General features: G+C 43.5%; 1 protein-coding gene across 1 annotated transcript in view; it reads left to right on the top strand.

Annotated features, from left to right (window-relative positions):
* Positions 1-4,908: 4,908 nt before the first annotated feature.
* piezo1 (piezo type mechanosensitive ion channel component 1 (Er blood group)) overlaps positions 4,909-25,154 on the top strand; it is a gene marked incomplete at its 5' end in the record, with an annotated part of 84,405 nt that continues 64,159 nt past the window's right edge. The window contains one exon of the mRNA XM_080016354.1: positions 4,909-4,972. Within this exon, the coding sequence (XP_079872480.1) occupies positions 4,909-4,972 (64 nt within the window). The remainder of the gene's footprint in view (positions 4,973-25,154) is intronic.

Below are 25,154 nucleotides of genomic sequence, written 5' to 3'. Positions count from 1 at the left end.
GGGCTGTGCAAAAACACAGAGCATATATCCAGATGTGGACAGTCTGCCTCAGAGCTACCTTTTGTTAATGGAACTATGAACATTTTTACTGTAATATTTACAGAAGGATCTCTTTTGTTTAACTTATTTTTCTGTTTTGTACTTGATAGTAATTATTTATATCATTTATTATTTAAGGGCTGGAATGGGAGGGATGGGGGAGTGTTGTAAACTCCAGTATATTATGAATATATATCAAATATGATCAAATGTCTAATAATATAATTTATATATATATATATATATAAAGCAATACATTTTATTCCAGTATGCTCTGAGAAAAACATTGGAATAGGCTTTTGTTGCATTGTGGTTGTACTCCTTTTCTCATGGTATACACAGTGAAGTTTACAATAATTCCATTGGAAAGTATTCTAGAGTAAGATTCATCCAGAAAAAAAATATATATTTAGAGGTTGATTCATTTTTGCTTGAAAAGGCTGATGAAAATGAAATGGTAAGTGCCGGATGAGCCCGACACCAGCGCTTGACTCCTTACCTCACCGTAGACATTATGGTCGCACTATGATGTCATCTTGGTTTTTCCTTAAATTCCTCTCTTATCTTTTGGGTCTTGCATGGATTTTATGGAGACGGCTTTTCTCCAACTTCACAATGTGGCCAAACGCCAAACAATGTTGTCATTCTGAGGATATGGAGGCTATGACTGATATATGAATTATTATAAATGAGATTTGATTGTGTAAGACTAAAATGTCCTTTTGGCTGTTTTGCCAAGTTCAGGTAATACAAAACATGCCAGATGAGAACAAGTATAATCAATTATAATATTCATTATAATAATTATGGTGCCCCGTAGGATTTCAGACTTTTAGGTCACATATGGTCAACATTATTCATTGATACTACAAAATTGCATATTGCATTGTGCTTGCATTGTGGAAAACAACAAAGACAGTACAAGTGCTTTGTTACTGTACTTATTGTAAGTAAATCTTTAATATCTAGTATCTGTACTTTAGGAGGAAGTGTATTCTGTTTGGGAGACTTCCAACTACCATTTCAAATGAAACATCTGTACTGTTTGCTCACATCGACAACGGCCGGGTTAGGTTTCCTGACCCTGGGATTCATATTAACATACCAAAAGCAAGAGGAAGCACTCCCCCGAACCAGTCCCATTGGGTTCTCCCTGAATTCCTTGCAGGGCTTTGGCAGATGGGAGCAGGTTTACTCATATTGTTATGCTCAAGGCTACTTCAATAAATCCAATTGTCTGGTGAAATTATGAACCCACACAACTGTGGCCGTATTTTATTTTTTTTAAATTTCAAGTCAATCATTTGCAACGTTGTGACACATGACCCCTTATTTTACAGCTCATAGAAAGGGGTTTAAAGGAGGATCAAATCTTCAATTTATTTGAAATCTGTTTTTTGTTCGTTAGGTTGGTTCACAATCATTTATTTCACCTCATCGCAACTTATTGTTGGATTCAATTTATGGGGCAAAACGACAATTTTGATTTGTGGAATATTTAGTCAGATCAAACTGCAGGTTTGGAATTGCTCGTCGCGGCGTTATTAGGTCCTGGGCCTTGTGAATTACAATGACACCACTTCTAAATAGTGATCAAGGTGCGTGAGCCCTCATCTCCATGAAAAAGGTCCACGACACCACGGCAAGTACTTTCATACTTTTAGTATAATTAAGAGCAAGTACATTTGTCTTACTTGGGTAGAAATACTAAGGTGGCACTTTCACTCCTACTGGAGTCATTTTGCACCGTGGTATTTGTACTTTTGCTCAAGTGAAAGGTCTGCATTCTGCTCCCACCACTGATTTGAAGACAATACAATACCGCTGAAAGACGATAAACACTATGATTTATTTATTTCCTATTTCGTTTCTCCTGGGAACACACTTTTCTTACACCTACGACCCCCACTAGTCGAAATCTAGCAACACAATCAAACATTGGAATTCTTATTAATAACGAATCTCATCAATTATTAATTATTTTGTATTAATAAATAATAAATATTTCATAAAGATGGTAACACGTACACGCTTTATTGTAATATAAATGTTGAATTCGTTTGCCGCTAGAGGTCGTCATAGGCGCGCACACGCCCACATCTGCGGAAGGAATTGCGCTGGAGGAGGTTGCCGGTGCAAGACGTCAGCGGAGCCGTGGAGAGACCTGTCCGCATCTGCGAGCAGCTGTTTGCGCGCAATTTGCGTCCCGCACCTGCATCCTTTGGGGTGTCGCGGCGTGGCGGGGTTGGGTGGGGGTGGGGGTGGGGTGTGGGGGTCAGAGTTATGAGAGTTATGGAACTTCTCCCCGGAGTGACCGGGGCGAAGTCGGTTTCATATTCGACAGTGAACATGCGCGGCCTTCCGCAGCCGCTCATCGTTTCATCACGTGTGACGTGTGATCGCTTTTTCCTTCCTTCCACAGCGGGAGAGCTGCTCGTTCACTTCAGTTCCCGTGTAGTAGGGTGCCCCCTCTGAGATCGTTTTTCCCCCCAGCTGAGTACCCCCTCCACTGTTGTTGGGAGGACAAAAAACAAAGAAAATTAACATCAATGCATGTGCATCGTATGTGTTTTTATTTTTATTTTTATTTTCGGGGTACCCCCTGCAGGACCCCAACGTGCCCCAAGGCGTACCCCCATTTGAGAAACCCTTATTTTTTTTTTTGACTAAGGATGAGGGGAGACCTTTTGGGCATCCTGTCACACCTTTCACACTGTCACATATCTTGGGATCAATAGGGAATGGGAAGTTTGACGGTTGCTACGGGTTGCTCAAATATACGAAACGTGCAAAAATGGAGAAAGGCAGGGAGAAAAAGAAGCGGGGGATTGGTGTGACACCCCAAATATGACGGCTCACTCCAGCAATGTGACGTGAGCTTCACATTCCCCATACGTCATATTGTTGAAAATCGCATAACAACAAATGAAAGAACGCAGCCCCCGGCATACATTTGTACGTTTTTTTTAATTTCCATATCTTATTTCAGCACAGAGTCTGACGTGTTGCCCCATCAGCGGGTCGGTCGTCACACTGCCATGTTTTCTAATCTTTGCTTTATCTTGAAGTTAACTTTGCTTAGTGTGCTTTGCAATTCCCAGACAGGATAATGACATCGCACCAAGTTAGAGGCGCAAAACTAGTATTCGACTTTTAAGCAGCGCCCTCTGATGGTGTGATAAGATGCCCGGGTCTCCTGACATTCCTGCAGCGGAAAGCTCTCCTTTGACACAGCGGTTGTGAGTGGTGCGTGTTGTGACACAGGGATTATGTCAAAATCGATGTGTCACAGCCCTCGTGTGACATGGCCTTATGTTGTTTACAGCACAGTGCACCGCGGTCAATTCAACAAAGCTTTAAAGATATTGGTTTGTCAGGAGCGTTCAATAACTTTTACAGTTTTCTGAAGTAGACCCACCACACCCAAGCAAAGGGTTAACCACGTCTGGCCCCGCCCGGCCCCTGTGTTTTAACATTTAATCCGTAGAGCCAACTGGTCACTGTCTAAAAGTTCATCCATCCATCCATCCATCCATCCATCCATCCATCCATCCATCCATCCATCCATCCATCCATCCATCCATCCATCCATCCATCCATCCATCTATCTATCTATCCATCCATCCATCTATCTATCTATCTATCTATCTATCTATCTATCTATCTATCTATCTATCTATCTATCTATCTATCTATCTATCTATCTATCTATCTATCTATCTATCTATCTGTCTGTCTGTCTCTCTATCAGTCTATTTATCTACTTATCTGTCTGTCTATGTATCCAGTTTTCTGTCTGTCTATGTTTCGAGTTATCTGTCTGTCTATCTATCTATCTGTCTGTCCGTCTGTCTATGTATCTATTTGTCTGCCTGTCTGTCTGTCTGTATGTCTCTGTCTGTCTGTCTATTTATCTACTTGTCTGTCTATGTATGCATCTAGTTATCTGTCTGTCTATGTATCTATCTGTCTGTCCGTCTGTCTATGTATCTCTTTGTCTGTCTGTCTGTCTGTCTGTCTGTCTCTGTCTGTCTCTGTCTGTCTATTTATCTGTCTGTCTATCAGTCTATTTATCTACTTATCGGTCTGTCTATGTACGTATGTAGTTATCTGTCTGTCTATGTATCTATTTGTCTGTCTGTCTGTCTGTCTGTCTGCCTGTCTGTCTGTCTGTCTGTCTATCAGTCTATTTATCTACTTATTGGTCTATGTATCTAGTTATCTGTCTGTCTATGTATCTATCTGTCTGTCCGTGTATCTATTTGTCTGTCTGTCTGTCCGTCTGTCCGTCTGTCTGTCCCGTCGTACATCCACCCAATGGCAGATGAGTGTCGAATACGAAACGGACTTCCCCCGGTGCGTGGCAGAAGGTGGAGGCACGGGACCCCGCGACACTCCCTCCCCGGTCCGAACAAAGTTCCACTACTGCTGCGTGGAGCCTCCGACTCGCCGCCTGAATCACATTTTCCACTGACATGGAAACCCAAGCGCCGCCTCCGGGGCCAGCGGACCGCGGCTGACGGATCCACCCCCCGGTGCGTGTGTGGTGTTCTTCCCCTCCTCCTTTTCTTAACGTGCGGAGCGCGCGTCGGAACCGACCGGCGGACCGGAGCGTCTCACCCTGACCGCGCGTCGGAGCGAGCAGCTGGGATCGGATGCGACCTCCTCACTCTCCCACTATGTAGACAGGAAAAACTTTCTCCTTGGCGTCATTTTTTTTTTTTTTTTTTTTTTTTCCTGGCGATTTTGTCGGGTTTTGTTTTTTGTTTTTCCGTTGGGTTTTTTTTTTTTTTTTTTTTTTGTTTTTTTTTTTTGGGGGGCCGGGGGGCCCCGCGGGGGGCGGGTGGGGGGCAGATCTGAGGAGATATGATGGAGATCCAGGTGGTGATAGGTCTGCTGTACTGCGTCCTCCTGCCCGCGGTGCTCCTCACAGGTAAGGCTCACGGACCCCCCGCACGGTGCTGTGTGCTGAGCAGGTTGACAGATGTGCGGACAGATGCGTGAATAGGAAGGAATCGGCGGAGTGAAGGTGGTGCTGGAGGGCGCAGCCTCGTCCCGAATGCGGAGCAGCAGCCTGGGAATAATTACCCAATCTGCGAGTCCGACGTCAGAGAGCGTTTGTTGTGGCTTTCCAACAACGATGGTCTGCGCAGGGCGCTGTGCCCCACGAGTATTATAACATGGAAAAACAGATGAGTGGATTTTACATTCTTTACACTCCTTCTGTTAACCCCCCCCCCCCCCACACACACACACAGACCTACACACACACACACACACACACACACACACACATACACAGACCTACACATACCTACACACGCACACACACACACACACACACACACACACACACACACACACACACACACACACACACACACACACACACACCGACACATAGACATACCTACACACACACACACACACACACACACACACACACACACACACACACACACACACAGACCTACACATACCTACACACACACACACACACACACACACAGACCTACACATACCTACACACACACACACACACACACACACCTACACATACCTACACACACACACACACACACACACACATCTATGCACACAGACAGACACAGACAACACACACACCAGTACACTCCTTCCTGTGGTTCCTTTCTGTATTACATACTGTATTACATACTGTATGACATGCTGTATGACATGCTGTATTACATACTGTATTGCATGCTGTATTACATACTGTATTGCATGCTGTATGACATGCTGTATTACATACTGTATTGCATGCTGTATTACATACTGTATTGCATGCTGTATTACATACTGTAGTCTCAAAATGTACTAGATAGGATGAGACACATAATCCGGATTTACCTTAGAAATAATGCAAATTTATCTAACTGTTCATTAAATTTGCATTATTTCATGGCCCTTTCTGAAGTGGCGCTGTGTAAGATGCTCTGGTGCAATTTAAAGTTTTTAAGTGGCCCCAAGCTGGTTCTTCTACTTCTGTCGGCCGCTCCCGTTAGGGGTCGCTCATAGCTGTTTTCATGGTGTGAAAGCAACTTTCGGTCGAAAGACCTGTATCAACGAACCTCCCTTCGGGGATCTGGAGTCCAGTCAGGACCTATGTCTGTTCCCACTCCTGACAGGTGAGGACAAACGTAGAACGCTGCCTCATTCTGAGCCACAATTGACCTTTGACCCCGAATCCCATGTCGTCGGTTCAGGCGGCTTGTGGCGATTTTCAGACTCCGTGATTCTGGCCCGGTTTCCCACTCGCCTACGGGATTTTTGGGGATCGCCGAGCAAAGCCCCAGATCGGAGGGAAATCATAGAGCACTCCCAGCCAGAAACACATAACATAGATATTTTACTTTTCTTTTCTAGGTTTTTAATATATTTCTTGTTTAAATTCTGCCTTCATTTGTATTAAATTTTTTTTTTTATCATTTTGTCATAAGGAATCGAATAAAAAAAAAAAAAAGCATGGTATGGCGTAATTTCCGGTGTCACTTCTCATCGGAGGATTCCTCCCCGGTGAAAGATCTTGTCATGTGTGACCCCCTGTCGCCGCTCAGTCCTGTAGTGTGAAACCACAAGACTCCGCAGGACTCCCCATCGCAAGACAGAAAGTTGTGCAGCGTGAGCAGGAGAGCGATCCGACGACTTTTGAAAGTCGTGCGGCGCGTCCCTGGCCTTCACCTCAAAAGCACTTTTGAGTGGCAGGATTTACATCCGCTCTGCGTAGTTATGCAAGACTCGCGCACAGAAGCTCTCACCCTCTCAAATCTCGAACGGAAGAGCCGTGAGTCCGCGGGTCACGCGTGCGCCTGAAGCCAAATCTCCTGCTCGCGAACAGAAAATAATTACTAAAGGCGTGTGGCATAATTATATTCAACGTGGCTGTTTTACACTTTGCATTCTTCCGAAACACATAATTTCGACGGAGTTAACGACTCTCTCCGAGCTGAACCGACGCTTCTGACCCCGCTATCTTTATCGGACGAACGAGTCGGAAAATCCGAGTCACTCGTCAAGTCCCGGATCTTCAAAAAGAGACAAACCTTTCGTTGCTAGAAGCCTGCCGCGCGCCGGGTCTGAAATGTTACGCAAGTGTTCTGTTCAGCATTCTAGGCATTGTGGGGACAAGGTGCTGGTGAAGGTTTCGGTGTCGTCATCAACCTGCAATGTTCTGAAAGTGCCGCGCCTATGAGGGGCGCCGCGGTTGAAGTCAACTTCTCTCCCAAGAAATCAGGTTTTAACGTCGTTTTATGACATCACACACAAACGAGGGCTGTTCAACGCTCCGCTGGTGCAGAAAATATTTCACGAAAGGCAGACAAATGCCCCGTTAAAATATTCAATGACAGTGAACGGGACGGATTCCCGCAAGATCACACGTGACACGAGGTAATACCGGGTCAACTTTTGAAAGAGACGAGCGCATGGCTGCCATCATCGGCAAGGTGTTGGTGGTATCTCGTGTTATTCCAGAGGAGGACAGTGACGGAGTCATTTGCAACCGTGCACTTTTTTCTTCTGGCTCTTATTCATCCTATAAAATACATCGCATACTGTAGCTGTTCTTTCAAGTACACACACGACCACGTGCATCGATCATTAGGTTGTTTATATCAAATGTTTAAAATATAAAGCGCATTTTATTCATTGGTTCCTTTATTTATCAGGGAATTTGCACTTTCATCAGAAGGATGAAAAAAAAAAATGTGGCATGGATGGCTGTCATTTGCAGTCCCTGGCCACCATGTTAAAACCCTGCAAATATGAAGGAATTTCCAACAAAAATGGAGCATTAAGAGAGTGTATACGTGTATAAAATATAGGCACCGTATAAGTGAACCTCAAGTCACCACAACGTCGTCAGTCACACGACACCTCAGACAAAAGGAGGACAAAGCAGGAAGTTACAGCTATCTTCTTGCTCTGCCCTCAGACAGGAAGGGACGTCTGCCTGGAAGTTTTCAACCAGCAATATCCGTCAGGCGGTTTAGTTCGCCTGTTGAGCTCGTCGTCCGTGCGCGAGGCCGCGGGTAAGCCGCGCACTGCCGCCGGAGCCCACTCCGCCCTCGGCCAGCCGGCTCTCGGTCTGGAGTACGCGGCGTCACTCGTCGTCGAGCCCGGTCTTCCTGACGTCTCCCCAGCAGCTCCACCGGGGCCTGGGTCTGCTGCTGCTGGTGGACGGCCACCTGACCCACCTACACCTCCATTAGGCAGGGAAGGGCCTGCCCCGGTGGAGGTTCACCCTGAGAGAGAGAGAGAGAGAGAGAGAGAGAGAGGGAGAGAGAGAGACCGCAGACTCTCCTAATTACCTTAAACCTAATTAGGACTTAACAGTAAACAAGTTTGTGGTGTTGTCCGTCGTCGTCGCGACGTGTTGTCGACATATTTTACACAATGGATATTTACCGTCTGCTTTCAGTCGGAGCTTGAATCTGAAATCTAAACGTAGTTGGCTACAGGTTGTGTTGCAACTTGCCTAACACTTCTATGAATGAACAGATCTGTGTAAGACTTTCTCTACATTTTCAAGCTTATTTTATTTTGACACTGATGAGAAATATATCGTGATAATTGTCGTTATCGTTTCATTGCCCAGCTCTGGCTGATGGTTTAGTGGAATGGTTTCTACCGGCAACAGAAGCCCTTCTTTTATTATTAATTATTCGTATTTTCATTATTATGTAACAAACTGAGCCCGCGGCTCAATGGTCATGGCTCCAAAAACCGAATCAATTCAATTTATAAGCAGAAAGATCGACTTTTATGTGGATTCACTTTTTTTTTTATTTCAGCGAAGCTCAGGCGACGCATCACAGCATTTCCTGCTGGTCAGTCGGTCAGCCAGTCAGTCAGTTGGTCAGTCAGTCGGTCAGTCAGTTGGTCAGTCAGTCAGTCAGTCGGTCAGCCAGTCAGTCAGTCAGTCAGTTATTTGGTCAGTCAGTCAGTCAGTCGGTCGGTCAGTCAGTCAGCTGGTCAGTTGGTCAGTCGTTCAGTCATTCAGCTGGTTAGTTGGTCAGACGATCAGTCAGTTAGACAGTCGGCCGTTATCCAGCAATGACCTGCTTTTGACCAGGGAAATCCGTTGAAGTCGGACATATTTCACTCCCTCCAGTCATAATGTCCAGTGAAAACGATTCCCTCCGAGCACAGTTCGAATTAGTTCTGGTGGATCACCTCCATGAAAAAAAAACAAATCCGCAGATCTGTTCATTTCGGCGCTCGTCAAGTTGCAACGGGAAGCAAATCCGTTCGGACGATCTGAAGCCGATCTGGAAGCTTCGCCGCTGACCGATCACGTTTGTCGATGGACAACTAAGCCCCGCCCCCTCCCTCCTGGACAGGTTGTGCTTGTAAACATAGTAGACACGGAGGTAAGATGATGTGTCGTCAGGACACGTACATCCAGGGTTTGGCGTTTTTTGGGATGTTTAAGTTGCAGCCCAGCAGACGGGTAAATATTCATGATGTCAAATATGTCGACGGGACGTCCCGACGAAGACGGACGACACCGCAAACTTGATTATTTAGACCTACTTGCCATATTTGTTTTGTTTTAGATATCATTAGAATTGCATTTTATTGAAATGTTAATTAAAGCGGCTGCCCTCGCTACTTATTGTTCACGAATGGAAGTGATTTCATTTCAAATCGTAATATTCGTTATTTTTATTTATTTATTTTTTAAATTGTAACTGACGGGACTGACGGACTTTTTTTTTGAATATTCAATAAATACATCCGCATGCCTCGATGATTTATTTCGTTATATAACTGGTTTAGCAATTGTTTTTAAGCTCAATAAACACAGATGACATTTGACCGGAATCTCTCCCGTTTGTCCAGGAAATTGAAATCTCCCAGGACACGTTGACCGGCACCAGTTTGTTCTCACGGAAACTCTTGTCAGTGGCCGGCTCTTTCAGGAGCCCAATATGAGCGCATTAATACTAAGGGGGCCCCATGAAATCGTGGTGAAATCTATGGCTGTAAAGGATCTGAGACTAAGGCGTGAGCACACTATGGCAGGACAAGGATCCAAGAAGGAACAACACAAAGGATTTTTATTTTCTTATCATTAAATGGCAATTTAGAATGATGGTTTTTTTCAAAATGAAAGTGTTTTTACCAGTCTTTTTATTTTTGGGATCCAAGTTTTGAAATGGAAATTGTATTTGTTCACAAGAAGTGAGAGAGAGAGAGAGAGAGAGAGAGAGAGCCAATGAGGAAGCGAGAGAACGAGTGAGTATGAGCAAAGAGTCATTCTTCCTCTGTTAGTCCATAGAGATTTAAACAGGCTTCATGCCTGAGTGAGAAATGCCCTCACTTTATTTTAGCTGCGTGAAAATTCCTGTGTGAATGTGTGTGTGGGTGTGTGTGTGTGTGTGGGGGGGGGGGGGGTGAGACCAATGACTTCAATAGTCAGTAGGCTAACCACCCAACTGCCAACAAACTATCTCCAGTACCACCCATTGATTAGGTCAACAACACCCTGTTTGTTTTACTGTATGTGTGTGTGCGTGCATGATTGTGTGTGTGTGTGTGTGTGTGTGTGTGTGTGTGTGTGTGTGTGCGTGTGCGTGCATGCATCTATGTGTGTGTGTGTGGCTTTGCGTGGCTGGCTATTTTCTTTCCACAAAAACAGGAAAGCAGGTCAGTACAGATTCACCACAGTTGCCATGGCGCATACACACACACACACACACACGCACACACGCACACGCACACACGCACACGCACACACGCACACACGCACATACACACACACACACTAATATGCGGGCCTCTAACAATGGAACATTATTGGAATTATTTTTGGACTGTCTCACAATTTGTTCTGAACGCCTGAAGGCAACATTGTTCATTGTTCAATTCCGTCCTCCTTGGTGTGCGCTATGTGTGCAATGATACATACACACACACATACACACACACACACATACACACACACACACACACACACACACACACACACACACACACACACACACACACACACACACACACACACACACACACACACACACACAGACACACCTGCTGCACAGTAAAAGTTCACTAGAATTTTTTGGGCAGTTGTAATACCAGAACGTCATTGGCTGCCTCCATCATAAATAAGACTCTACCTCATCCCTTAAACACACAAGACTCAGTGTATTAATTATTGACGTTTTTCGACATGGGGAGGAGGTTTTGTAGCAATCACTGTCACAGTGTGCTGCAAACATTGGGATCCGCTTTCGGATAGGTTGTTCCCAAAAAAGGTGATAGATAAGGCTTTACTTTTGGAATATGGGTCGATTTCTCCTCGTTTTGCCACCTTCTGCTGGTCAGTATATCACCTGCTCAAAGAAAGGACATTGAGCACCTGACGGGAGCGTGCCGCGGGGAAGAGGCCCGTGGAATGTAAAGCCTGTCTGGCAAAGAACACTTTTAAGACTCGGATCCGCAAAGGATTGGCAGAGGTCAGCTGCGTTCCCCGTGCTTTCACCCCTATTCGCAGGCCTGTTTCCTCGACACTCAACAACCCCTCGGTGACTCAGGACCGTGAAGCTGAATCATCCATTGTTCTATGCGAAGTTTCCTATCATTACCCCGGTTGTTCTTCAGAAGTTTTTGTGCAATTTCCCATGAGATGGTAAATGATAGCGACATGACGTCTGGCACATGCATAGATCTTGTCAAACAAAAAAAATATCCAGATCGGCCGAATGGTGGCGCGATAATTAAAAGTCTTCAATTTAACGCTTAAAAAGGCCCTCACTCCTACACCCTAAGTCTAATCTTCACAAAAAAACGTGGTCGGTATATCCCGGCAGTCGGAGCACTGAAGTCGCCTGATTTCCCCCATTTTGAATTTTTTGACAACGTTGGCTTTGCCAGCTTTTGACCGAACATCACCAAATTTGGTACAGGACATAAAGGGACCTTGCTTCACAAAAGTACTATGAAAAAATTCACGATCATATAAGTAATATGGCCGCTATAAACCATTTAACTTGTGGTGTGGTCTAACACAAAATCAGCTCTAATTCATTGATCGTTAGTCAGTGTATGTAGTGCATCTCCTTACGTGATTCATGTTATTTCACAAAACTTGGTATACTTGCTTTATAGACAATTACTCGTCTAAATATGCGGTTTGGTTGTTACCAGTATGTACCAGCATGGCTTCAGCGCATTTACCTGTGGCCAATCACATAGTGGCTTCTAACTCATGTTGAGTTGTGGCGATCATCATGACACTGGGGGAACATGTTCACACCACCAATTTGAACATTCACACCAAGTTTTATGTGAATCCATCCAAAGGTTGTGGCAGGACTTTCTGTCGGTGTACATATTGCAATGCTGTGGACACTTAATATTTATCCCGTAGATGGTATCGTACTGATCACTCTGATCCTTTGTCCAGTGATCTCATATCTTGGGACAGTTTAGGAATGTTTTCCACACTTCACATTATTGGCACAAACCAGCTCTGGCCTTCATGGGCCTGCGGCACAATCTTGGTACATTTGAGGACTAAACCTGCTGAATAGCGTGCGTCACAAGATCTAAGTGGCCTTCCTGGGTTTGAATCCTGTTAATGGCTGCTTTTAGCTATAATTTTATTTTGTTATTTTGTTATATTTGTCTTAGTGTGGGTGTACCAGTTTAACTGTGTTAATTTAGTCATAGTCATGTTGGCATGGCATCTTGACATCATGGCGAACACAACAGGTTGAGCAACACAAGGAATCGGGTTTCGATGAAGCCAACTTAACAAACCCTCCAGAGTGTTGAGGAAAGTTCAGACTGCAGCTTGTCTGGAAATGTCCGCGACGGGGGTGAATTTGGATCTAGTAAGGTTGCACAATTGTGGACAAAATGAGAATCATGATTTCCTTGATTTTTTTTGCACATATTTGTGTGTGCCTATTCACGTTGTGGATTGAATCTCACAGTGAGGGAGCGATATTGCATTGCATTTGGCACGCCTCAAAAGTCAATCATGTGATCGATTATCCACATGATTGACCGCTGTTTTAGTTTCATTACCGAGCTTAACAAAACCAGACTTAATATCTGTGCCCTGAACTGTCAGAAGTGAGTTAAACTCTTCAGATTTTTTATTATTTTTAAATTTAAAGTTTTGCCAATTATATGCAGTGAAGTTACTCCCCCCACCCCATGACGCCTAACATAGAAAAGAAGATTGTGTTACCCCTACCCAGACAGACAGACGGTTCAGTACAAATGTAGACAGAAACATGTCTATAGGACATGTTATAAGGAGCCTATATGGCTTCAGTATTATATACTAGTGCTTTAAACTTTGAGGATTTATTGTATGACTGTGGGAACTTCAATAGCAAAATAATAATACATGTCACAATACATTGTGACATTTGATCATGAGCGTCAGACCTGGACCATGGAGCAATGGAGGAAGGTGGCCTGGTCTGATAAATTATATATTTTTTTTACATCATGTTGATGGCCAGGTGTATGTGCATTGTTTACCGGGGGAGGGGAGATGGCACCAACCTTGGAAATGGAAGCCTCAGGTCCTGGCATTCATGTGGATATAACTTTGATACGTACCACTTACCTAAACATTATTGCAGACCAAGTACATCCCTTCATGGTAATGGTGTTCCCAGATGTTGACTCAGCCTCCAAATTCCCCATTTCAATCCGATCGAGGATCTGTGGGTTGTGCTGGAACAACAAGCCCGATCCATGGAGGTCCCACCTCGCAACTTCCAGGACTTAAAGCATCTGCTGCTAATGTCTTGGTGCCAGATACCACAGAGGTCTTCTGGAGCCATGCCTCCACGGGTCAGAGCTGTTTTGGCGGCATAAAGGGGACCTACACAATATTAGGCAGGTGGTTTTAATGTTGTGGCTGATTGGTGTATTTACGTTTCTGTCCGCTCTTCCTTTCTCACATGGTGTAATGCAGTTATGTCATTGGTTAATGTAAAAAAAATGATGCTACTGATCTCCCTAAATGCAACAGAATTGTTGTCGTGAAGCAATTAAATTGCTACCATTAATCATGCAGCCCTAGGATCCAGCCAAGTTGTCCAATACCCGTCTATGAAAGTATACAAGACAGTTGTATTTGAGGCAGACTTATAGTAAAGTCCCTTTCTTCCATTTTCCTTTTTCCCACACTTAACTGTGCAAAAGGGGCACAAACAGCGTACAGAGGAATTGAACACATAGCAGTTGAGGATGACACAGCTTTGGGACAGCACTGAAGCAAGTCGGCTTGGCTACGTATGTCAAATGATAATTCATATGTTTTGAATGAAGATGCATCTGCATGCATAATTGGGATTCCCCTGTATTTGTGCCTAAAAAGGATCCTTCAAGCTGTGGGCCACATGTTTCTGCACAAGAGAGTCTCTTGTCTCACTCTCTCTCTTCCTCTTGTCATTGTCGTTCATGATTGAAAATGTCCATAATGTGGCCCCAGCTTTACTCATCTGTCTGACTTCATAACATTTAAGCAGTTCCTCTTTACAGTGCCATCACTCTGGAATTAGATACACCATCACCGCGCCAGCAGCACTAAGCTACAGAACAGGGTTGTAAAACATCAAACATCATTTAAACTTTCTGAGGTGATTTGGGGCATGCCTACACTGGTTAGAGCTGCTTTCTCCCTTCCATATCTATTTTGTAGTTCTGGAAAATATATTTGGAGAAAAGAATGACTTGCCTGAGAGATTACTTTTCCAGTACTTACAGTACTTTCCCAACAAGTCGCTCTGTTTGGTCAAGTCTCTTAAGGCTTCAAGACATTTATTATACAACCCAAGATGAGATTCCATGCAGGAGACGCCTTTTACAAGTTTTATTGATGAGATGGACAGATGCACCGTAGAAGTTACCCTTACAGTATGTACATTCCTTCTTAAAGGCGTTGGTCCCGGACGATGACATCATCCGGTCTTAAGAGGATTGTAAAGCATACCAATAAAGGCTCTAAGCTCACCTCTCGCCTGAATTGCTCTGTAGATATTTACATGCATCATGCAGAATGTCTTGACCGTGGATTATGAACATTTTTAAATGCAAACTGCACCAACTACTTCTGCAGGGGGTCGGAGAAACAGGCCAATATGATGTGGTAAAGAGTAGGATTTATTTCACCCTGTGGATGTAATTACATGGTCGAACTTGGACAGCAACAGCTTGTCAAAATGTCTTAACTTCAATGAAAAGCTTCACTAGTTTGCAATGTTAGCATCTATAATGTGTCTTTGGCAGTTAATCAAGGTTTTAAAATCAATATATGTCCTGTAAGTTAAGAATTTTGGTTTTCTGACTGGTCTTAATACACAATTGAGGAGTGTCGATAACAGAGGAAGACCCAATAATGAGAAAGCATGATTGAACCAGGACCGTGGCCAATCGCATTTGATTTGAGGCTCTTAAGAGGCCTGTTGGACTGGTTGTACATTTACAGAGAAGTTTAACAGGTGCAAGTGAATCGAGCATTATTCTCCGTTTGACAAGGATGCTTGCACAGCTTATCTTGTGCTCGATAAGCCTCAGAACCTGTATTGTTCGAATGCCTAGCAACAGTTCAGACTTCTGTTGGCCAGCTGTTGCTTCATATCATTGCATGTGTATATACAGAATACTTGTGTACACAACATGTGTATGTTTGATATTAAAGCAGATTTCACTTACCACTGAGTCACTGTGTGGTAGATTGGTGCATGTCTCACTCACTCACTCACTCACTCACTCACTCACTCACTCACTCACTCACTCACTCACTCACTCACTCACTCACAAAGATTGGCAGAAACACCCATGGTCTCTGAATCTCATTCAGATGGGACTGATATACAGTATTAGCACCAAAACAAGAAATAGACTGTGCATGAGCTTAGTGTGCTCTGTGCCTATAACAAACAAACAAAGGATTGGGCGTTGAATCGTCCAATCTGCACGGCAGAAGACTGACCTTGCAATGCACTTCGACGCTGAGAGTCAACGATTGGATGTGGGAGCTTCAGGATATTGTAATACATGAACCAAAACGGCATGTTGGTCAATTCTCTCCAACAGTCGTCTTACTTTTAACATCTTTTTGCCTTTGACCTTTTTGTATTATCCATTTTCAGTGTCACACACAAAGTCAATCACCTTAAGTGCACCGTGACCATTCATTTGCCTTCAATATCAGTTTGCAATGTTGTTATTGTGCAACATATTCAAGCTGAGTTGGCTTCAAATGAGTCAGATGTACTTGCAACATCTCAATCTCAGCGGTCATGAGATCCTCCCTCATTCTTTCCGGGATATGACTCCGTTCCTATCCCCTGCATAACTGTGTGAATCATTAGAGCTGATCCGTGCCACACAAAGGTGTGTTTGGGATACAGGTACTCCTCACTTAACGACCGAGTTCCGTTGCTAGGACCAGGTCGTTAAGTGAATTGGTCGATAAGCGAGGACCCGTGTTATTTCACGGTAAGGGAGCATGGCTGGTATATATAGTGTATATAGCATATACAGTGTATAAAGTGTATTAAGTATTTATTATGTATATAATATATATAGTGTATAGAGTGTATATAGTGTATATAGTGTTATTTCACAGTAAGGGGGCGTGGCCATTGTGAACGCTAGTGTAGAGAATACTGACAGACTGCGGGAACGAGACTGAGAACGGTGATGAGATGAGATGTATACAGTGTATATAGTCCATACAGTGTATATAGTATATAAAGGGTGAGGAGATGAGATGGTTGGTATTGTACGAAGTGTACAATACAGACTGGTCAGAGAGCTGGTCGTAAGTCTGAACAGTCATTAAACAGGCAGGTTGTTAAGTGAGGAGTACCTGTATTGGTAAGATATGTCAGTTGTCTGAAGGTAATATTTCTGTTATTTTCTGTAATATTTCTTGATGCTGCACACTTTAGTACAGGAGGACTTACACTTGCACTCCCGCTGAACAAAACTAGACTTTTGTTCATCCTCTGATAAGCAGTTAGCTTCAGAGCAACCACTTTGACCAAATCTATTAAAACATACAACCACAGGACGACACACGCACAAACCAGATCACTGTCATTGCCCACACCAAACCTCAGCTTCGCATAGTTTCTCCGTGATTTTGTGGAAGTTTGCTCTTCTTCACATCTGGGAAGAGCCTCACCTCCATTCCTCTCAAGATCATTGCTCCCTTCATCTTGGATATTCCGAAAATAGCTTCCTTGGCAAGATACGGTATCTTTGCGTTCTTACAGTAATTGGTGGATCACTTGAAAGTCCCAAGTGAAATTCCTGTGTAATTCAAATGTAGTATACAACCAGTGATTTTATTAAGAGACAATATACATTTAGTTCAAGTTCAAGTTCAAGAGATTATTAGCCCAATGTAGTTACAAACTATCAAGGCTCAAAACCGCAGAAAGTAATAAAGTATTAAAGTATTAAAGCATTAACTGCTGCTCTTTGCCTCCTTGAAGAATTTGTGTCTCATGTATTTAACTTCCTAATAATAAAATAATCGAAGTTATCCAAGACCAAGGCAGGTGGCAGACTCATCAACCATATGATGACTGATTTGGTTATGCACAGTAGTCTTAATGCGATGCCATTGGCTTTCTGTATATTTCTATACGAAGCCCTGCTGCTAATATGGCTGTGAGATTACTGTCGATTACAATTGTTATTTGGATTTTCATTTATAGGGGTGTTTTTAGTTTGTTGCGGGGTCCAGCACGTCAAACGATCCGATTGGTTGAATTGTCCAACTTCCTGTTGGGAAGTGGGTTTGAAACATAAAAGAAAATGGAGCTAGATGGAAGATTTCTATTTGCATTCCATATTTTTGAGTTCTAAAGTTTTCAAATTAAATTTGGGACCCCCCCATATTTCATCATAAATGATAATAGAATATCTCTTTATTGTCATTTTACAAGGAGGATACAATGAAATGTGTCCTCTGCATTTGACCCATCCTACACAACCCAGGAGCAGTGGGCAGCTGCAGTGCCGCACCCAGGGACCAACTCCAGCTCTTTTTGCCGGTGCCTTGGTCAGGGGCACGGACAGGAGTGTTAACCGCTAACATTTCATGTATTTTGATGGTGGGGGGAACCGAAGGACCGGAGCACCCGGCGGAAACCCGCGCAAACTCCTCACAGAAAGGACCTGGGACGGCCGGGGTTCAAACCCAGGACCTTCTTGCCCTGAGGCAACAGTGCTAACCACTGAGGACAGTCAGGGTGGTTAACGCCTGGCGACATTTCTCAAACGGTGTCGGGACTGTTTTTCCACACAGAACTCTCGCGCGTCATCTGAAACAGTTCACGGCTGTGTCAATAAACTCCTCCCTTGATAGCATTCCTTTCTCTGCGTTCTGTCCGAACAAGCCTCATCCCCTCTAACTGTTTATTCCTCTTAGAAACCAGATCACACCAAATACACCATCTACCATCCCGCCGGCTCATACCGTGTCATCATCGGTTGTGGCCTTCATCTCGAGGCCTCTTCTTAAAGATTTGCGGAGCTGGAGGATCAGAGCAGAGGTGGTGAAATGCACGCTCCCTGGCTTAATTAAAACATGACCAGCATCATCGGCGTTAGGCCGTGCCGTAGCTGACGAAGTCGCCGGGCAGGTATTGATCATGTGACACAGGTAGTATTAGGTCTGATTGGGAAATGACACAGGAGAGGAGGGGAAGCAGTGTGGGGAGAGGTCGAGCTGCTTCCTGAGCTGTGTTATCTTGTTCGTCCACATTCGTTATCTGGCTGTCAACACAGATGGGTGTTTGTTTGTTCTATACTTGTTGTCCACGCTGTAGTGCAAAAAAAGACAAAACACCACCACCTTTCTGCTTAGAGTATGAGCCATTGTCCCCCCACCCCCACACTGCAGCCGCTGCGTTAATTCACTTGTGGATAATTGTGCTTTTTTTATTTGATCTGTGACACAGTTCAACAACTACATAGATGATGGATGAATGGATGGATAGATACTTTATTCGTCCCCGGAGGGAAATTTCAATTTCCCAGCATCTGAAATCAAACCAAAAGGCAGTAATAATAACAACTGTAGAATAAAATATGAAAATCCAAATGGAAAAATAAAGCCTGAAGAAATTAAAACAGGATAAACCTGAATTATTGAAGCTGTAGGAACAGAATAAAGAATAAACCGAAACAACTAAAATCAACAGTAAAAAACATAAAGTTAATATAATACGATCGTGTGTGCGTGCAGTTTTTAGGAAGAGAGACTCAGGTCAGAATAGAACACATGAGTTTATTTGATTTTATTTTGTGCATTTTGGGCGTCATGATAGTACTCCAAGACTCCATTGAAATGAGGAAACTTCACCGAGGAACGCTTTTTCTTACCCTGTTTTTAATTTAATTAAATTTTTTTTTCATTCTTTTAGTTATTTTATTATTGTACTTTGTAAATGCATTTTGCTCTGTTGTTGTTACTATCTAAAAGCCTTCTTTTAATGTAAAGCACTTTGAGTTATTATACAAATAAAGGTTATTATTATTATTATAGTTATTGTTATTATTGTAAATTTTTTGTTGTTGTTTTTGTTATTAATTAATTATTAATATTATTGTTATTATTATTTGTTCTTATTGATATTATTCCGGAAAAATTCTCTGAATTTTGAAGTCCAAAACTATCTGGAACCCAACATCGGCAGAACCTACGAATACGGTATTATTACGTACGGTATTATTACGATATTAAATCTTGTTTGAACCTCGCTGTCACAAACACCTCGTGGTTGAGGTTTCATGCAAATCGATTCACAAACGGAACAACAGAGGGTTCCATTTGTCCGGAGGAGGATATTCCGGAATTCATTTCTACAATCTTAGGAAGGAAGAGGGGTAGCATCCATCTTCCTTTCGTCTCTGATATTTTCCTTGCTCTCTTGCCGCCCTTCTTGGACATAATTGCCTTTGTACGCCCCATGAATCCACGATTCCTCGGCCAAATGCACACCTTCCCCCTTCACAGAAAGCGAGAGAATCTTGACTTCTTTGCAGAAGCGACGTCCAGTTTTCCCAGCGGCTCGTGCTGCCGTTACCATGTCACGGACCTGGTCATGGTCATCTTCCTCTCCCGAGCTGTCAGAGGTCTCTGCCGAGGCCTCAACTCGGCCGGTAGCCAGCATTACAGCAGAAGCAGGTGACAGCGGTGTTCAGTAGCAGACCAGGAGTTTCATTGGTACTTGCCGGACAGGCATCGATCTTCGCTTAGGACTTATTTTTCAAAACGAAAACTGGTGAGATTAGTTGGCGGGAGCGTTTGCCTCCGTTCGAGACGGATATGGTTTGCGCCTGCAACAGTTCAGCGTCAGCACTGTGCGCACCATGAGCGAATGACGTTCTCTGCCCGTCTGCAGAGAATACTCTTAATAAGCGGGAAAATGCATTTTTACATATCAAAATCTGACTTTTAACATATTTGCTAAATGTACATTTTCATACACTGAATGAAACCTTGAACTCGAACACAATCGGCAAACATGTTAAATATGCTTCTAAAAATGAGCAGTCTAAAGATGAATGACGCCTCACCTCGCAAGGCCAAATGTGTAATAATCCATGAACGCTGCCTTCATGCAAACACACTTTTGAAAAGTTATGAATGAAGGACGGAAGACAGGGTTTTTCTTCTTCTTCTTCTGTGCGCCGTGATTGGCTCAGAGAGGGAGAGGGCGGGACGTCCAGTGACACACGGTCTACAGTCTCACTCGCCAAGTCAAGATAACTTCCGTCAACCGTTGTAGCAGTGGAAATGTATTGTTGTTAGTAAGAGGATGTTTAGTAAAGTATTACTTTTCACGACCCCCACCCCCCAAATTGCAACTTTTTCTGCTTTCAGAAGAGCCAAGTCACTTTTGGGGTGTGTGTGTGTGTGTGTGTGTGTGTGTGTGTGTGTGTGTGTGTCTCTGGTCACATGACTGGTACTGTAATGATTCCTGTCCTTCATACTCGTTTTCCGATATTTGCTGTTTGATTGAAATTCGGTGCCAATCAAATAATCCTTCGTGGCTTTTCAGTTTAGGAGCGCTTCTCTATTGCACAAGCAGCACGGTACCATATGTCATGCACCATGTCTGGCCCCAACCAGGTCCCGGGCGACGTCTCCTCCACCGCACAACAGAGCGGGAAAGGTGGGGGGAGGTCGTCGCAGTGTCTTTTTCTTTGACCTAACAAAAAGTTACCGTGTCTCTCAACAATTACATATAAGTGAGTGTTTTGAACACTGGAACCAAGCCACCCCCGGGAGGTTCTCTGAATAGGATCTGAGCATGGCCACAGCTTATTAGTGTTGGGTCGTTCACGAACGACGCGATTATTTTATTTTGCTTTGATATGTCGTGCTGTTTGTTTAAGTTTCCTCCCCCTCCATTTAAGAGACAACCTAAGCTAAGCCTAAGCTGAGCTAAGGTTTAGATGCTATTACTTAGATAAAATGTAGTTATCGTATTTTCCGCACTATAGGGCGCGCTGGATTATAAGGCGCACTGTCAATGAATGGTCTATTTTCGATCCTTTTTCATAAATAAAGCGCACCGGACTATAAGGCGCATCAGGCGAAACAAAGCAGTCAGATGAGTCAGTCAGTCAAACTTTATTAAACGTGTTCACAATAACTCTCAACACTGTTCAAACGTTAATGAGCGTATTCACAATAACTCCCAACCTGGTTCAGTTGTAACACGTAAAAAAAAAACAGTCTGATACCGCTAAATCAAACTAGGCGTATTCACAATAACTCTCGAAATTGTTCAGTTATAACACGTAAAATACAACACAGTACACTCACTTTTTCAGTTCATTCCTCGTCCACAAATCCCTCAAATTCTTCATCTTCAGTGTCCGAGTTTAACAGTTGGGCGATTACGGCATCCAGCATGCCCGGATCCCTCTCGTCATTATCCGAGTCGGTGTCGTTGCTGTTACCTGGCAGTTCAGTGATGATTCCTGGACCCTGTTTTCTCCACAGTGCGGTTCACGGGGATATCAAAGGTGAGGGGAACCTCGTCCATGTTGGCGATGTGCTCTGGCCGGATCTTCTTTTCAGTGATCTTGTTCTTGCAGTATGCGCGGAAAGTGGCCAGCTTTTCTTCGCAATCTTTTGGCAGTTGCTGCGAGACGGTAGTTCGTGCACGGATGGAGAGATTACGACTTTTCATAAAACGAAAGCACCAAGAAGGAACGCCTCGAAAGTCATTGATATTCATGTCCCCCGCTGACGCTGTTGCCTTCAGTCGAATAGAGACTGTAGAGACGCTTCTACCTGCTGCTCTCTGTTCAATAACCCACTGTTCAATTTTGTCCTCTAACTGTGGCCATCTCGCTTTGTTCCCTTGGAAACTGTGTGGTCTTCTTTACTTGGCGCAGGTCATCTTCTTGCTTCCTCCACTTCCGTACCATTGATTCATTAATGTTGAATTCTCTCGCAGCTGCTCTAGCCTTGAGTTTGAAGTCCGCGACGTAAGCGTGTCTCTTGACGTGCCATTCTGGGGTCATTATACACACACACACTGTAATATTATGGTGAAGCACAGTATGTATTACTCCGCGACGCTCCTGACTACGGTAGCCGTAATGCTGCAAGCGGTGCGGCTTTGTAGTTTACCAAAGTTGTCCTAAAACATGTTGACAGAGCGCCGTGTACCACACAAAATCGCTTCGAGGTCAGTCAGCACAACCAGAATTAATCCATATATAAGGCGCTCCGGATTATAAGGCGCACTGTCGTTTTTTGAGAACATTAAAGGATTTTAAGTGCGCCTTATAGTCCGGAAAATACGGTATTTTACTATTATTATTTATGTGTGAAAAATAATGTCCTGCTCAAAAATAACTAACTATAGTACTTTATATGGCTGTGGCCCCGGAGGAAGGACAGGCCAGGATGGGTTAAATGCCGAGGAACCATTTCACCGGCCACCATCTAAAGCAGGTGCATGTGTGTGCGTGTGCAAGCATGTCTTGTAGTGTGGTGTGTTGTGTGACAAATAAAGACTGTTTCAGTTATTCTGTTTCATTTATATTTACTATATACTATATATTTAAACTTTTTTTTTAAACATTCTAAAAATAAATAAATAAATATTAATAAAATAAAACAACATACCTTGGCAGAGTATCATATATTTTTACATTATTTTGATAACTCTGCGCCGTTGTTTTGACCAACTCTCAGAAACGAACGGAGCCATAAGATCCGGTTCCCTTCAAAGAGCCGTAATTCCCATCGCCCCGACCTATGACACTGATTTCATCACATCATTACATTCTCGCACAACTCAACAGCACAACAACGACGGAAAGCAACAGTGGTTTACTTCATCGTCCGCATTTGGCAGTTTTGTGATGATTGCGATCGATGGTATGGATTACGGTATCACGGATCTCCACCCATGTGGCCCTGGTGGTTCACGGGTTATTTTCCAGACCCTGGAGCTAAAATCAGCACGGGTACTCGGGTACTGGAAAAAACAAAACAAAGCTGGTTCACACGTTGCGGCCCAGCACGGCAGTGGAGAAGAATTGGTTACGTTACATTATGTTTGGTGGCTGTTTTGTGTTTTTCTTGTTTTACTCGAAATTGAAGATTGTAAAATTCACATTATATATATAAGGTCCAAACATGACCAACAGAAAAATAAACTTAAACAAATCAAAATCCACATATTTTTTGATGGTTTGTCGGTTGCTATGGATTGCTATGGACTCGGGTCACCATTTTTGGAGGATCCCTTCCATTCAACTGCATAGAGAAATAGCTAAAATACACTAAAATGAACGGGAGGAAAATAAGGGCGGAGGTTTCACACAAGATGGGCTGCAAGGTTTTCTGTGGCGGCGTTTCACCCAACAAGACTTCCAAGCATCTTTTGACTCAAAGACTGATCGACGTCGGCGGTCAATGCCAGCGATCCCTCAAATATGGCGGCTGGCTCCAGCGATGTGTCGTCGGCTTCCCGTTCCCTATAGGCCGCTGCAGCAGCTGGCAATAACAACATGTTTTAGGTCCGAGGCGGGCGGGACACACAGAAAGCTGTTTAGCCAAACAGAGGGTTCAGCCAGTCAGCGAGAAGAAAACAGGGGCAGAAGCCCGGATAAATGGAAAGAGAAAAAAAAAAGAAGCCAGGGAAAAATGGGGGAGGGGGATTAAGTCACCGTTGAACTTTTTTGACCGCAGCCGAAAGTCATTCATCCATGTCTCCACTCTGCCATGTGGCAGCCGGTGTGTGTATGCCACTGCACAGCCACGCTTGGATCAGGTGCGCGTACGCACGGCGGGTGGGTTTTGGGATGGATGCTGTGTGCACACTGGAGCTCCAACCCATCGTTATTGTCATTTTCGATTCATCTGTTGATTATTGTTTGGATTAATCGATTGGTTGTTTTGTCCGTAAAGTGTCAGAAAATGCTGAAAAATGTCGATCGTTGTTTCCCAAAGCCCAAGGCGACCTCCTCAAATGTCTTTAGTTTTGTCCACAACCCAAAGATATTCAGTTTACTGTCATGCAGGACGAAGGAAACCAAAGAATGCTCACATTTACAGAGCTGGAATCAGAGAATTTGGAAACGATTAATGGATTAATCAAAATAGTTGGCGATTTATTTAATAGTTGGCAACTAATAGATAAATCGACTAATCATTGCAGCTCTAGTGCATGCCTGTGTGCTTGTGTTTATATCAGAGTGTGTGAAGAAGGTAATAAAAAGGAACATATCAAGAGGGATTGGTTTCAATTTCCAGTAATGCACTGTGTTTCTGACAGACAACTGGCTCAACTTCAATCAAAACACATGGTAAATGCTTTGTGTCATTGTATTGGACCTAAATAGCATTCAAAACCCTCTCTCAGATATGTGGAAACTTTATTTTATTTGTGAACACAGAGAAAAGGTGGATTCCACAGTTTTTTCTACACACAGACCATTTGAGACCAAGCGACTCTCCTTATAGTTGTCAAACCTGGACTACTGTGGATTATGATAAAAAGCCTAAACAGCATTTCAAACCCCAATTCAGATTTGTGAAACCTTTATGATATTTGTGAAAACAAGAA

The sequence above is a fragment of the Zeus faber genome (genome assembly GCF_960531495.2).
Source record: "Zeus faber genome assembly, chromosome: 16".
In the NCBI taxonomy this organism is placed as follows: Eukaryota; Metazoa; Chordata; class Actinopteri; order Zeiformes; family Zeidae; genus Zeus; species Zeus faber.
This window is presented reverse-complemented; position numbering and strand designations above follow the sequence as displayed.